The 16,918-nt window shown below is 41.8% G+C and overlaps 1 protein-coding gene across 1 annotated transcript in view; it reads right to left on the bottom strand.

The window, feature by feature from the left end:
- Nucleotides 1–8,366: 8,366 nt before the first annotated feature.
- Nucleotides 8,367–16,918, bottom strand: part of LOC139407471 (inner centromere protein-like) — a 37,804-nt gene continuing 29,252 nt past the window's right edge. The window contains exons 10-16 of the mRNA XM_071151266.1: nt 16,745–16,852; nt 12,668–12,796; nt 12,198–12,226; nt 11,292–11,418; nt 10,859–10,969; nt 10,367–10,568; nt 8,367–8,639 (exon numbers count right to left, since the gene is read on the bottom strand). Of these exons, the coding sequence (XP_071007367.1) occupies nt 8,455–8,639; nt 10,367–10,568; nt 10,859–10,969; nt 11,292–11,418; nt 12,198–12,226; nt 12,668–12,796; nt 16,745–16,852 (891 nt within the window). The 3' untranslated portion in view covers nt 8,367–8,454. The remainder of the gene's footprint in view (nt 8,640–10,366; nt 10,569–10,858; nt 10,970–11,291; nt 11,419–12,197; nt 12,227–12,667; nt 12,797–16,744; nt 16,853–16,918) is intronic.

Below are 16,918 nucleotides of genomic sequence, written 5' to 3'. Positions count from 1 at the left end.
AAACTTGGTAATCAATTAATGGCAAAATACTGTACAAAATACTGTACAAAATACTGAAAATGTTCTTAATCTTAGTAACATGTTATGTCATTCGACCGAAAGTTGCAGAGGACTGAAAAAACAGCACAGTCCGAAGTTCACCCTCCTGTTCAGTTCGTGTCATTGTTCTCTTCATCCACAGTGAACCGGTTAATATTACTAACACCTCACGCCTCCTGCTGACCTGCAATGCGCATTGCTACCCCCAGGTGGCGATGGAGCGGTTTGAATCACAATTACACTACATGACCAAAAGTATGTGGACACCTGCTCGTCAACATCTCATATCAAAATCATGGGCATTAATATGGAGTTGGTCCCCCCCGTTGCTGCTATAACAGCCTCCACTATTCTGGGAAGGCTTTCCACTAGATGTGGGAACATTGCTGTGGGGATTTGCTTCCATTCAGCCACAAGGGCATTACTAAAATCGGGCACTGATGTTGGGCGAATAGGCCTGGCTCGCAGTCGCCATTCCAGTTCATCCCAAAGGCGTTCGATGGGGTTGAGGTCAGAGCTCTGTGCAGGCCAGTCAAGTTCTTCCATACCGATCTCGACAAACCATTTCTGCACGGGGGGGGGGGGCATTGTCATGCTGAAACAGGAAAGGGCCTTCCCCAAACTGTTGCCACAAAGTTGGAAGCACAGAATTGTCTAGAATGTCATTGTATGCTGTAACATTAAGATTTTCCTTCACTGGAACTAAGGGGCCTAGCCCAAACCATGAAAAACAGCCCCAGACCATTATTCCTCCTCCACCAAACTTTAGTTGGCACTATGCATTGGGGCAGGTAGCGTTCTTCTGACAAACCTAGATCACTCCAGCCGAGCTTTACACCGCTCCAGCCGACGCTTGGCGTTGTGCATGGTGATCTAAGGCTTATGTGCTGCTGCTCTTCCAAGGAAACCCATTTCGTGAAGCTCCCGGCGAATAGTTCTTGTGCTGAGGTTGCTTCCAGAGACCGTTTGGAACTAGGTACTGAGTGTTGCAACCGAGGACAGACGATTTGTACAAGCTACCTGCTTCAACACTCGGCGGTCCCGTTCTGTGAGCTTGTGTGGCCTGCTCATGGCCCACTCATTTGAAGAGGTGTCCACATACTGCTGTATATAAAGTGTATAAATTCATTAGTTTCAACTATTTAAGTTATCGGTGGTTAGCATGGGGCTCCCGAGTGGCGCAGTGGTCTAAGGCACTGCATCTCAGTCTTAACTGACTTGCCTAGTCAAATAAATAAATGTAGCTATGCATGAAGAACTCAGAACTCAGCCCACCATTCTGATAGATCCTCTGGTCACAAGGATAGAATATACCATTTTCCTTTCAGAATAGATGGAAGGACACACACATGGCAAATGATAGAACAAAATTAAGTGTTTGTGTGTGTATGACGGCCAAGGCTCAAACCCATATCAGTAGTAGAGTCCGTTAGCCCGCTAAGCCAAAGCCCAGCACAACTCTCCGGGTCCCAAATAAGGTTAGAGTTACTAATCACCATGCCAACACTCTTACATGAGAAAGTGGGGAGATATTCATTTAATATGTGATCTTACAAAATAATTGGGTTACGGGTTTTTGCTTGGTTGCGATATGTTGCAGCGTGGTCTGGCAACCACTGAATCCTTTATTTTTCAATAGAAATGTAGTTGTTACTTTAAACATGTACTGTTATAATGTGTGTTATGTTGTACACCGATTTGAGATTAGCTTGGGACCAGGCCTTACAATGAAGCTTTGTTGCAGAAACAGCTTAACACATCAAGTGACCAGATGTCTACGAGTACTCTCCTTTCGGAGGTCTACGAGTCCCTCTCCTTTCCTCTCCTTTCAGAGGTCTACGAGTCCCTCATTCTCCTTTCGGAGATCTACGAGTCCCTCATTCTCCTTTCGGAGATCTACGAGTCCCTCATTCTCCTTTCGGAGGTCTACGAGTCCCTCATTCTCCTTTCGGAGGTCTACGAGTCCCTCATTCTCATTCTCCTTTCGGAGATCTACAAGTCCCTCATTCTCCTTTCGGAGGTCTACGAGTCCCTCATTCTCATTCGGAGATCTACGAGTCCCTCATTCTCCTTTCGGAGGTCTACGAGTCCCTCATTCTCATTCGGAGATCTACGAGTCCCTCATTCTCCTTTCGGAGATCTACGAGTCCCTCATTCTCCTTTCGGAGATCTACGAGTCCCTCATTCTCCTTTCGGAGGTCTACGACCCCCTCATTCTCCTTTCGGAGGTCTACGACCCTCATTCTCCTTTCGGAGATCTACGAGTCCCTCTCCTTTCCTCTCCCACATCTGTCTCTCCAACATTCTCTACCAATACTGGCAACACCCCTTCCCTTAACAGACAGTGAGTATATCATATACAATCAATTTGATCAATCATTGTATAATTTGTATTCAATAGGGTATAACTAAAGGGAAGTGAATACATATTCGATTGAGTTATTCATCTCTCTGTAATGTGTGTGTGATGCACAGTGAGTATATTGTAGATATGATACACAATCAATTTATGAAGATGTAGATAAATGAATGTGAATATTATGATCTCGATTGAGTTGGAAAGCTTCCGTCCGGGCACGTCTGATTTATTGTGGATAGCTCCGTATGTGATGCTGAGTGTCTACGAAATGACTCTCTGTTAACTACCACATCCTACTTCCTCTCTCTGCCCATCTGCTGAACTTCGCCTTTAAATAGCACCAGGTCTCCAGATAGTGGATCCATGAGATGATACCTGTAAGAATCCCCTCTCCTGTTAGTTCGTGTTTCAGTAGATGCGTGACCTCATATGATGTCAGTGTTTTGGAGAGTAGACTTGTGAAACAGACAAAGTAGAAACAGACAAACATTTTGATACACAGAGGACAGCTTTCTCAGTCTGTGCTGAAGCCAGCCCATCAACCAACCAACCAACCAACCAGCCAGCCAGCCAGTCAACCAACCAACCAGCCAGCCAGCCAACCAGCTCGTCAACCTGCCAACCAGTCAGCCAGCCTGGCCAGCGACTGGCCAGCCAGCTAGCTGGCCAGTCAACCAACCAGCTCGTCAACCAACCAGCCAGCCAGCCAGCCAACCAGTCAGCCAGCCTGGCCAGTGACGGGTAGTGATGACGGTAACATACTCGCGGAGGGTTGCTGACGCTGGGATAGGGTCCTTCTCTCATCTGCTCCTCCAATGGAAGGGGAGCATCTACAAGCTGCTGTGGAGAGAACGGATCAACTTCACCACACTGCAGGTAGGTAGCCTAGTGGTTAGAGTGTAGAGGAGGCAGGTAGCCTAGTGGTTAGAGTGTAGAGGAGGTAGGTAGCCTAGTGGTTAGAGTGTAGAGGTGGCAGGTAGCCTAGTGGTTAGAGTGTAGAGGAGGCAGGTAGCCTAGCGGTTAGAGTGTAGAGGTGGCAGGTAGCCTAGTGGTTAGAGTGTAGAGGAGGCAGGTAGCCTAGTGGTTAGAGTGTAGAGGTGGCAGGTAGCCTAGTGGTTAGAGCGTTGGACTAGTAACCGAAAGGTTCCACGGTCGAATCCCCGAGCCGACAAGGTAAAAATGTGTCGTTCTGCCCCTGAACAAGGCAGTTAACCCACTGTTCCCCTGAACAAGGCAGTGTTCCCCTGAACAAGGCAGTTAACCCACTGTTCCCCTGAACAAGGCAGTTAACCCACTGTTCCCCAGTAGGCTGTCATTAAAAATAAGAGTTTGTTCTTAACTGACTTGCCTAGTTAAATAAATAAAATATATATATATCACACACAGGTAACTTCATTTACACAGGTAACCTCATATATACAGGTAACCTCATTTACACAGGTAACTTTATTTACACAGGAAACCTCATATTATGCATTTATAACACTCGGATAATGAACTTCTTTCAATAATGCGTTTCACATTCTCTATTGGTTGAAATTAAGTCTCATTTGATTAAATACCACACCTATCCTGTGTCTGCCGATCAATGCAGATGAAGGGAGTTAGAAATTGAGATTAACCAGTTTTAGCTCATTTACATGCTTAGGAATTGTACGGTTTTTGATAGATAGATAGATATCTAGATAGATAGATAGATAGATAGATAGATCTATATATATACATACAGTGCCTTGCGAAAGTATTCTGAAGGCCGAACGAAACAAGATTAACCAATTTCCAGGTTTTAGGACTACACGCTGACGAGTTTTAATATACAGGTAATATACAATTATTCTGCAATTTATATACATTTTTCTGCACAGATTTTAAAATACTTATTTTCCACCATAATTTGCAAATAAATTAATTAAAAATCCTACAATGTGATTTCCTGGATTTTCTTTTCTCATTTTGTCTGTCATAGTTAAAGTGTACCTATGATGAAAATTACAGGCCTCTCTCATCTTTTTAAGTGGGAGAACTTGCACAATTGTTGGCTGACTAAATACTTTTTTGCCCCACTGTATATACATTTTTCTGCACAGATTTTTTTTTTTAAAGAATCAAGTAAATCTCACGCATGCGACTATAGATTTAATCAACTTATATTTTCGTACCCAGTCTACTCTTTACAGAGCATCATTGTGAAGATATGAATCTATTAACTTTTGCTGGTATGCATTGTTGACCTCTACATTCCGTTTGTATTTATGAATATGGAGGGGTGACCGCTGGACCAATACAAACACGTTTTTTGTGTGGAGGACTTTTATTTTGAAAGGTATTCTGACTTGTAAGTGATAGGAAGGAGGAAGGTTAAAGGTGAAGAGGTTAGCTAACATGCTGAATAGTTGCAAAGTAGCTCAACAGTAGTAATTAATTGCAAAGTTGCTAATGGGCTCAAATGCTAATGTTGTACCCTGATGAGATTCAAACTCGCAACCGTTGGCTTGCTTAGACATCCACCCCGACCAACCAACCAATAATTTTGCACGCCCAATTTTTCAGTTTTTGATTTGTTAAAAAAGTTTGAAATATCCAATAAATGTCGTTCCACTTCATGATTGTGTCCCACTTGTTGTTGATTCTTCACAAAAAAATACAGTTTTATATCTTTATGTTTGAAGCCTGAAATGTGGCAAAAGGTCGCAAAGTTCAAGGGGGCCGAATACTTTCGCAAGGCACTGTAGGTCTTTATACGTTTTGTTCTATGAGATACTCTCAGTTATTAACATGACCTTTATGAATGATGAAGCCTCTATGCGTTTTGATGACATAAAAGCTTCATAAAATTCACACAAAAAAATAGTGACATTAGCTGAAGACTATTATCTCATAGAACAAAACCTATAAGATCTCCTAAACCTGTGTTGACACGCAGACTTTATATTGAGTGTTTATCCAAAACAAAAATAATAATAATAAATAATTTCCCCATAGGCTTTGGCCCACAAGCCACGGCAGAGTTCGCCCTTCAATCGCAAATTTTAAATTAGATTACAAGACTATTCAGCATAACGTTTGTGGTTAGTTGAGACACAACAAATAAATAAAGCAACAAACAAACAAACAATATTCCATGACTGAAACTTAAGTCCAAGTTAACTTCCCCTTTAATGGAAAAAGTGACCATCATGCCTTTAAGTAAAGAGGATCATTTTGTACATGTATTTAAACTGGGAGGGTCCTCCCCAGTGTAACCGTTGTGAAAGGACACCGTGCTTCTACACCTGCATTGCTTGCTGTTTGGGGTTTTAGGCTGGGTTTCGGTACAGCACTTTGAGATATCAGCTGATGTACGAAGGGCTTTATAAATACATTTGATTTGATTTGTGAAAAGGCTAGCGGCTTTTTTGGTGCGATGGGTAACGATGCTTCGTGGGTGACTGCTGTTGATGTGTGCGGAGGGTCCCTGGTTCGCGCCCGGGTAGGGGCGAGGGGACGGACTAAAGTTATACTGTTACACCAGGAATTTTTTTTTTATGTAGAAGACTGAGAACATTTTAAAATCAAATGTTATTGGTCACATACACATTGTTAGCAGATGTTATTGCGAGTTTAGAGAAATGCTTATGCTTCTAGATCCGACAGTGGGGTAATATCTAACAGATGATATCTAACAATTTCACAACAAAACCTAATATCTAACAAATTCCACAACAAAACCTAATACACACAATCTAGTAAAGTAAAGGGATGAGAATAGATACAGTTGAAGTAGGAAGTTTACATACACTTAGGTTGGAGTCATTATAACTCGTTTTTCAACCACTCCACAAATTTCCTGTTAACAAAACTATAGTTTTGGCAAGTTGGTTCTGACATTTACTTATTAGTGCATTATTCTGTTTCATTTAAGTTGTTTCATTTGTCTGGAAGCAAGACGATGTCCGCGACGGGGCTGGTTCTCTCCTTATAATCAGTGATTGTCTGTAGACCCTGCCACATACGTCTTTGTGTTTGGGCCGTTGAATTGCGACATTTTACTCCGAAAATGTATGAAAAAAATAAAATAAAAGTTCTGACACTAAAAATATACATTTCAAGAAATGGGACCATTAACATATTGTTAAAAATATGAATGATTTTAACATATTGGAGCATGCATGGTCCATATTATCAGATGTGCTACATCATATGGCCCAAATATATCAATATCACCTGTAGTCCAACTGATGCAGCACTGTGGCTATAAATAAATTAGGCTGAAGCATGGGGTCGGCTTCATTTACCTCATTAGACACATCCTGATTGTTAATAATATTGTAAATATGAATATTCACTCAAAATTACATTAAAAAAAATAAACAAATACTACTACTAAAAGAATGTCATTGCCCAAAACGGCATTTGTAAAATGATGCCACACTCACAATTGCATGAGTAGACAAACGTGATAGCAATGTAAAAAGAAAAGGACAAAACTGCTTTTCAAAATACCAAAATGAACATGGAGACTAGGGGGAACATGGAGACTAGGGGAAACATGGCCAAAATGAACATGGAGACTAGGGGGAACATGGAGACTAGGGGGAACATGGCCAAAATGAACATGGAGACTAGGGGGAACATGGAGACTAGGGGGTAACTGAACATGGAGACTAGGGGGTCACTGAACATGGAGACTAGGGGGTCACTGAACATGGAGACTAGGGGGTAACATGGAGACTAGGGGAAACATGGCCAAAATGAACATGGAGACTAGGGGAAACATGGCCAAAATGAACATGGAGACTAGGGGGAACATGGAGACTAGGGGGTAACTGAACATGGAGACTAGGGGGTCACTGAACATGGAGACTAGGGGGTCACTGAACATGGAGACTAGGGGGTAACATGGAGACTAGGGGGTAACATGGAGACTAGGGGGTAACTGAACATGGAGACTAGGGGGTAAATGAACATGGAGACTAGGGGGTAAATGAACATGGAGACTAGGGGGTAAATGAACATGGAGACTAGGGGGTAACATTGAGTCTAGGGGGTAACATGGAGACTAGGGGGTAACTGAACATGGAGACTAGGGGGTAACAGAACATGGAGACTAGGGGGTAACATGGAGACTAGGGGGTAACTGAACATGGAGACTAGGGGGTAACTGAACATTGCCAAAATGAACATGGAGAAGTGTGAGCAACAAAATCAAGAAGTTCAGATCAACAGAGAAAATGATTTGGTAATATATTATATTTAGTCTGTATTAGACTGACATCTCCAAACCAAACTGTTATTGAAGATCTACACTTCTCCAGAATCCATATAGGATGGAAATCCATCCATTTCTGCAGGTGAGTAACAATATATAAATATATATAAATAAATATATATGTAAATAAATATATTATATTTTTATATTATATATTATATTATATATATTATATTATATATATTTATATTATATATATTATATTTTTGTATATATTTATTTATATTTATATTATATATATATTTTTATATTTTTTTTTTATATTTATATTATATATATATTTTTATATATGTATATTATATATATATATATTATATATTATTATATATATATATTATTATATATATATATATATATATATATATATATATATATATATATATATATATATGTATATTATATTATATATATATATTATATATTTATATTATATATATATTTTTTTACCTCACAGTCCCTTTTGTTATTGGTTGTACAGTTTGGAAGGCGGTAGCCGGCCCCTTCTCAAGTTTGTCACAGTTACACTGGATAATCCTTCATGTGAACAACGTAAAATGACCATCTTCAGAAGCGTGGACATGTTCTACTCATTTTATTCAAGATAATTTTTGAAATGTATACAACATTTATATAAAAAAAATACAAAATATATATATATATATAAAAATGGTTTGCTACATTTCTTGCACTTATCTGCAGTCACTTCAGGTGTCCGTCAGCCAGAGGGTTCTATAATATAACACACGTAAAAGAACAAAAACGCAACAAAAATACAATATAAAACCCATTCTATCCCAGTTCCCAGTGTTTAAATGGGCAGAGCCTCCATTTTAGGAGGAGAGTACCAGATACCAGAACTGGTACGTTTGAGGTAACGAGGTTTGTTCTTGTAGAAGATGTGGTTCAACATTGGAGGTTCAATCTCTCCATAGTGACAGTCCACGTCCGTTGGGTTGAAATATTGCCTCTTCATGGACTGTTTCAGCTGGTCGCCTAGAGGGGAGTACAGGTTTGCTTTAATAATATATGTTATACGGAGTTTTCTGGACCCCTCTTCCCTTTTCTAAAAAAAAAGGTCTCAGCTCTACTCCCAGAGAACACGTTACTCTAACGAATGGTGCTTGTTTAATTAAAAAAAAGCTAGATCAAAGCTGAATCAATGTCTACAAGATCACATAGTGATAGTATTGTACATAACAGAACCCAATGTAATAGTGTAACGCATGTGAAATGGCTAGCTAGTTAGCGGTGTTGCGCGCTAATAGCGTTTCAATCGGTGACGTCACTTGCTCTGAGACCTTGAAGTAGTAGTTCCCGCGGCTTTTGTGGAGCGATGGGTAACGATGCCTCGTGGGGTGACTGTTGTTGATGTGTGCAGAGGGTCCCTGGTTCGCGCCCGGGTAGGGGCGAGGGGGACGGATTAAAGTTATACTGTTACAATAGCGTAGTTTGTTACTGTAAGAAAAATATTTAATTTAATTTCATTTCCTATAAGAGTTTAGGATGATTGCGTGCTTCCACGACACCTGCATTGCTTGCTGTTTTGGGGGGTTTTTTAGGCTGGGTTTCTGTACAGCACTTTGTGACATCAGCTGATGTAAGAAGGGCTTTATAAATGCATGTGATTGATTGTGTGAAGTACCCGTTTGAGAGAAATACGACCAGACCCAACAACGAGAGCCACTAGGCAAAACATGTCCTTTCATTTAAACCACACACACAGGTATGCTACAGTTGATTAACACCACCTGCTCTGCAAGTCCCTCTCTGTGCCCAAGTCCCTCTCTGTGCCCAAGTCCCTCTCTGTGCCCAAGTCCCTCTCTGTGCCCAAGTCCCTCTCTGTGCCCAAGTCCCTCTCTGTGCCCAAGTCCCTCTCTGTGCCCAAGTCCCTCTCTGTGCCCAAGTCCCTCTCTGTGCCCAATGTGAAACACTGTACACATAAGAGCTAAATGCATATTCCCATAAAAACTGAGCTAAAAATGTTTGGCATGCAGATGCAGCATGGACGTTTCACTGGTAAAACTAACGATTCTCATTCACAAAATGACAATAAGAAATGTGAAGGGAGGGCGACCATTTTTTTTTTTTGTGGGGCGGGTCTTGCGGTAAAGAAATACATGCATAGAACATGATACGGCTCATTCTAGCTGGATCCAAGGGGAGTGGAACAGATGGTTACCTATGGATCCACAGCCTGTGTTATAACTCAAGGTAAGTTACCCAACATCAGGTTTAAAAGTAGACTTAGCAATAAGCCATAATACACAGTGGGGCCAATTCCTGCTTATAGAAAACAAGAATTGAAATTTACCCAAGACGGCCACTATTGGTTCTTTCCAATATGACCCTGGCTTGATGTGGAAATGGCTCATTTTAGAATCAAGAGACTTAAAAAATATATATATATATATTTTCACTAAGAATCCTCGCCGATTATGTAACAATTTATACCGATTATGTTGTAATTTATACCAATTGTCTTATAATTTATACCGATTGTGTTATGATTTATACCGATTGTGTTATAATTTATACCCATTGTCTTATAATTTATACCGATTATGTTATATTGCAGTTTTAACCGTCTTTGGAGGACAGTAAAATAAAAATATAGAGTTCCTCCTCAACCTACCCGTGGCCCATTTGGGGATGGGTTTGCTTGGTTTTAACTGTCTTTGGAGGGCAGTAAAATAAAAATATAGAGTTCCTCCTCAACCTACCCTTGGCCCATTTGGGAATGGGTTTCCTTGGTGCCGACTCATCATCAGTAGAGTCCTCACTGTTCTGATCCATCCCATAGTCCTCGGCGTTGGGGTTGAGAACAACGGGCTTGTCGCCCCCCTTAGGAGTGATCTCATACGACTGGGGAGACTGCTTGATATCTGCAGTGCCGTTGATTAATCCTCCCTTCCCTACGGGCGTCTTCGTCGTGGGCCATGGGAGAACATGAAGGTATATTATGGATACATTTTCTATTAAAAATAATTATTATGCCCCAATTAAACAAAGGAGGCTCTGTGCAGACCGACTAAACAAAGGAGGATCTATGCAGACCGACTACACAAAGGAGGATCTATGCAGACCGACTAAACAAAGGAGGCTCTGTGCAGACCGACTAAACAAACGAGGATCTATGCCTTTCTCAGAAGTAGAGCTAGCTCTAGCTGTTTTCCAGTGACCTTTCCACATCACTTACCCCCTAGTCTCCTCACCTGAACTTCAGCAGTCAGGTGACTCTTGGCAACAGTGGTGGCAGCCTCCGTTTCTGTCTGTCTGGCTGCTTCTCTCTGTCTCTCCTCCTCCGCTCGCCTCTGCTGTTCCTCCTGGTGGGTAGAACATACAAACTATTTAGTAAATAATACATAGAAAAAAGAGGTAAGAGAATCAGTTGTACATGTGATAGAAGAATGCACTGTGCATGCAGAGGGTTGCAATTCCATTGAATTGGGGATAGTTCAATCAAGACCTAGAATTGCCTTGTGTAATCCCTCAAAAAAGGTTCACTGTTATAAGTTAACTTTTTCGGTGAATTTAAGCAAAATTCCCAGGTTTAACTTCACATGGAAAAATTCCAGGAAATTTAAATCGGAAAGTTTCCAACCCTTTCTTTGCAACCCTAGTCGGTTCCCCTAAAGCATGACTTACCCTCCTCCTCTCCTTCATCCTCAACTCTTTCCTCTCTCTCTCTCTGGCAGCTCTGTCCACTTCTCTCTGAAGAGCAAAGGTCTGTTCCCTCTTCACCCTGAAACCATTTTCAGTAACAGCCTTCTGTCTCCACAACAGAAATAACATTCCTGCTATTTTTTATTTTTATTTTTTATTATATACAATGAGTAAAAATATCAACACGTAAAGTGTTGGCCCTATGTTTCACGAGTTGAATTATAAAATGCCTGAAATTTTCCTAGAGCACAAAAAAGCTTTTTTCTCTCAAATGTTGTACACAAATGTGTTTACATCCCTGTTAGTGAGCATTTCTCCTTTGTCAAGATAATCCATCCACCTGACAGGTTTGGCATATCAAGAAGCTGAATAACCATGATAATTACACAGGTGCACCTTGTGCTGGGGACATTAAAAGGCCATTAAATGCCACAGATGTCTCAAGTTGAGGGAGTGTGCAGTTGGCATGCTGACTGCAGGAATGTCCACAGGAGCTGGTTTTTATTTTACATTTTATTTTACCAAGTAAGTTGACTGAGAACACCTTCTCATTTACAGCAACGACCTGGGGAATAGTTACAGGGGAGAGGAGGGGGATGAATGAGCCAATTGTAAGCTGGGGACAATTAGGTGGCCATGATGACCATGAGGAAAATGGTGGTCATACCAGATAGTTACTGGTTCTGATCCACCTCCCTACTTTAAAACAAAAATAAAACATTTAAAAAGGTATCTGTGACCAACAGATGCATATCTGTATTCCCAGTTATGTGAAATTTAATAGACCAATTACCTTTTATGAACTGTAACTCAGGTTAAATCTTTGAAATTGTTGCATGTTGCGTTTAATATTATTTGACTTGTGTAGTTCACTATGGGGAAATGTACCTTTCAGCTGCATCTCGTCTCTCGCTCTCCTGTTCTTCCTCCATTGCTAGTCGGGCCTCAGCCATCTTGCGAGTCCTCTCCTGTTCTTCCTCCATTGCTAGTCGGGCCTCAGCCATCTTGCGAGTCCTCTCCTGTTCTTCCTCCATTGCTAGTCGGGTCTCAGCCATCTTGCGAGTCCTCTCCTGTTCTTCCTCCATTGCTAGTCGGGCCTCAGCCATCTTGCAAGTCCTCTCCTGTTCTTCCTCCATTGCTAGTCGGGCCTCAGCCATCTTGCGAGTCCTCTCCTGTTCTTCCTCCATTGCTAGTCGGGCCTCAGCCATCTTGCGAGTCCTCTCCTGTTCTTCCTCCATTGCTAGTCGGGCCTCAGCCATCTTGCGAGTCCTCTCCTGTTCTTCCTCCATTGCTAGTCGGGTCTCAGCCATCTTGCGAGTCCTCTCCTGTTCTTCCTCCATTGCTAGTCGGGCCTCAGCCATCTTACGAGTCCTCTCCTGTTCTTCCTCCATTGCTAGTCGGGCCTCAGCCATCTTACGAGTCCTCTCCTGCTCCTCTTCTGCTCTCCTCTTAGTCTGCAGCTCCTGGTGACGCTTCTTCTCCTCCTCCTCCTGGGGGGGGGGGGGGGGGGCAAGGGTTACATCCACAACCCACCCCTGCCTTAAAGAGATTTGTATTCAATTCTAGATCAACCCCTAGGCAGGTCTGAGATGATTGGATAGGTTGTAGCTTCGGCTTGCCCTCTAATAGGCCAGTCACCTATCCTATCCTAGAGCAGGGTCTCCCAAACCCTGGGTGCACGTTCAGTTTTTTTCAAATAACCAAAGCTTAAACAACGCCACTTAATATAATGTTTACATACCCTACATTATTCATCTCATATGTATATACTGTACTCTATACCATCTACTGCATCTTTATGTAATACATGTATCACTAGCCACTTTAAACAACGCCACTTAATATAATGTTTACATACCCTACATTACTCATCTCATATGTATATACTGTACTCTATACCATCTACTGCATCTTTATGTAATACATGTATCACTAGCCACTTTAAACAACGCCACTTAATATAATGTTTACATACCCTACATTACTCATCTCATATGTATATACTGTACTCTATATCGTCTACTGCATCTTTATGTAATACATGTATCACTAGCCACTTTAAACTATGCCACTTAATATAATGTTTACATACCCTACATTACTCATCTCATATGTATACGTATATACTGTACTCTATATCATCTACTGCATCTTTATGTAATACATGTATCACTAGTCACTTTAAACAATGCCACTTAATATAATGTTTACATACCCTACATTACTCATCTCATATATATATATGTATATACTGTACTCTATATCATCTACTGCATCTTTATGTAATACATGTATCACTAGCCACTTTAAACAATGCCACTTAATATAATGTTTACATACCCTACATTACTCATCTCATATGTATATACTGTACTCTATATCATCTACTGCATCTTTATGTAATACATGTATCACTAGTCACTTTAAACAACGCCACTTAATATAATGTTTACATACCCTACATTACTCATCTCATATGTATACGTATATACTGTACTCTATATCGTCTACTGCATCTTTATGTAATACATGTATCACTAGCCACTTTAAACAATGCCACTTAATATAATGTTTACATACCCTACATTACTCATCTCATATGTATACGTATATACTGTACTCTATATCATCTACTGCATCTTTATGTAATACATGTATCACTAGCCACTTTAAACTATGCCACTTTGTTTACATACTCATCTCATATGTATATACTGTACTCGACACCATCTACTGCATCTTGCCTATGCCGCTCTGTACCATCACTCATTCATATATCTTTATGTAAATATTCTTTATCCCTTTACACTTGTGTGTATAAGGTAGTAGTTGTGGAATTGTTAGGTTAGATTACTCGTTGGTTATTACTGCATTGTCGGAACTAGAAGCACAAGCATTTCGCTACACTCGCATTAACATCTGCTAACCATGTGTATGTGACAAATAAAATTTGATTATTTGAATCAGCTGTGTAGCGCTATGGAAAGAAAAAAAAACACCCAGGGGTGGGGACAGGACCAAGAGCAGAGATCATCCAACTTTTCCCCTGAGTCACGATCACTTTGAGTCAAACTGCAAGCGGAGATCTACTGCTCAGATTGTTTTTTTGTTTTTTTTAATATACGTGTGTTGGCAGTGCTGAATAACAACAGCAGTGTTTTGCTGTCTCTCTAGTCATTGTTTTAAAAAAAGGTTTTACATTTTTCCAGTGTCAACTTTGCTGTGCGTTCAAGGCGTCTTTTTACATTCAAGAAAGCTCTGCACAGTTATCTGATTGGCTAACGGTAGGCCTATAGGTGCGCTTGATTTGCTCTCAGGGCCTGCTGGATAGGCAGAGTTCTACCTTCAGACATATGAAATGGTTCAAAAAGAAATGGGAACACTTTGCCTTCGCCGCACTAGGGCTGCTGAATCAAGTGCACCTACCACCAAAAGCACAAAAATGAAAGAAAACAATAGGAATGGAATGATTTATCTAGTTGTTTTTGTTTTTTTACAGAAATGTTTGTCGATCGACTAGAAACGCCTTGGAGATCGACCAGTCGATCGACTAGAAACGCCTTGGAGATCGACCAGTCGATCGACTGGAAACGCCTTGGAGATCGACCAGTCGATCGACTAGAAACGCCTTGGAGATCGACCAGTCGATCGACTAGAAAACGCCTTGGAGATCGACCAGTCGATCGACTAGAAAACGCCTTGGAGATCGACCAGTCGATCGACTAGAAAACGCCTTGGAGATCGACCAGTCGATCGACTAGAAAACGCCTTGGAGATCGACCAGTCGATCGACTAGAAAACGCCTTGGAGATCGACCAGTCGATCGACTAGAAAACGCCTTGGAGATCGACCAGTCGATCGACTAGAAAACGCCTTGGAGATCGACCAGTCGATCGACTAGAAAACGCCTTGGAGATCGACCAATCGATCGACTAGAAACGCCTTGGAGATCGACCAGTCGATCGACTAGAAAACGCCTTGGAGATCGACCAGTCGATCGACTAGAAACGCCTTGGAGATCGACCAGTCGATCGATGGGAAAACAAAATGAGTGGATGGTCATGGGGCCAGAACATAAATTACAAATCATTTGAAGAATGCAAATTGACCACAAGTACCCCAAACAGATATTTGGCTAAAACAATCATTTCAAACCTTGCTCACATCCTAAATATATGATATTTTTCCATCTCTATGTGTGGTAATACTTTGGAACAGATTACCTAAATTAAAGTAGCTTGGAGCTGATTTGGTGTTAACAGTCTTATGTCCAACAATAAAATAAAAAAATATATATTATTACACTTTTTTTGTTCAGAAAACTTGGGGGGGGGGGGGGGGTCAAATATAAATCACCTCATATTCGCCTCATATTCGGCCATATTCAGCCAGTTAGGACCTTGGGGGGACAAGGGGTTGATTTGACATAGCCAGGGATGCAATTACAATATGTTTATATTATTTGACCAGGTAAAGTTGACTGAGAACACGTTCTCATTTACAGTAATGACCTGGGGAATAGTTACAGGGGAGAGGATGAGCCAATTGTAAGATGAGGATGATTAAGTGAACGTAATGGTAAGAGGGACAGATTGGGAATTTAGTCAGGACGCCAGGGTTAACACCCCTACTCTTACGATAAGTACCATGGGATCTTTAGTGACCACAGAGAGTCAGGAGACCCGTTTTAACGTCCCATCCGAAAGACAGCACCCTACACAGGGCAATGTCCTAATCACTGCCCTGGGGGAAATTAGGATTTATTTTTTTTTAGACCAGAGGAAAGAGTGCCTCCTACTGGCCCTCCAACACCACTTCCAGCAGCATCTGGTCTCCCATCCAGGAACCGACCAGGACCAACCCTGCTTAGCTTCAGAAGCAAGCCAGCAGCATCTGGCCTCCCATCCAGGGACCGACCAGGACCAACCCTGCTTAGCTTCAGAAGCAAGCCAGCAGCATCTGGTCTCCCATCCAGGGACCGACCAGGACCAACCCTGTTTAGCTTCAGAAGCAAGCCAGCAGCATCTGGCCTCCCATCCAGAGACCGACCAGGACCAACCCTGCTTAGCTTCAGAAGCAAGCCAGCAGCACCTGGTCTCCCATCCAGGGACCGACCAGGACCAACCCTGCTTAGCTTCAGAAGCAAGCCAGCAGCATCTGGTCTCCCATCCAGGGACCGACCAGGACCAACCCTGCTTAGCTTCAGAAGCAAGCCAGCAGCATCTGGTCTCCCATCCAGGGACCGACCAGGACCAACCCTGCTTATCTTCAGAAGCAAGCCAGCAGCACCTGGTCTCCCATCCAGGGACCGACCAGGACCAACCATGCTTAGCTTTAGAAGCAAGCCAGCAGTGGGATGCAGGGTGGTATGCCGCTGGCATTGTAAACTACATATAAAATATAAACCAAACAATGTCAGGATATATTTGTCTCACAGCTTGTTGAATCTTCTTCCTCCTCCTCCTCCTCAGTTCCAGCTCGTCCTGGCGTTTGGCGGCCACCTTCTCCTTGGCTTTCTCCTCTGCCATGTGCTCCACTTGCAGCTGGGGAACAACAGGGGAAATGGTTGAGCACTTTTGCGTTAATAAATACAACACAGTTCTGCTTCT

Source organism: Oncorhynchus clarkii, chromosome 4 (assembly GCF_045791955.1).
Source record: "Oncorhynchus clarkii lewisi isolate Uvic-CL-2024 chromosome 4, UVic_Ocla_1.0, whole genome shotgun sequence".
NCBI classification, from domain to species: Eukaryota; Metazoa; Chordata; class Actinopteri; order Salmoniformes; family Salmonidae; genus Oncorhynchus; species Oncorhynchus clarkii.
This window is presented reverse-complemented; position numbering and strand designations above follow the sequence as displayed.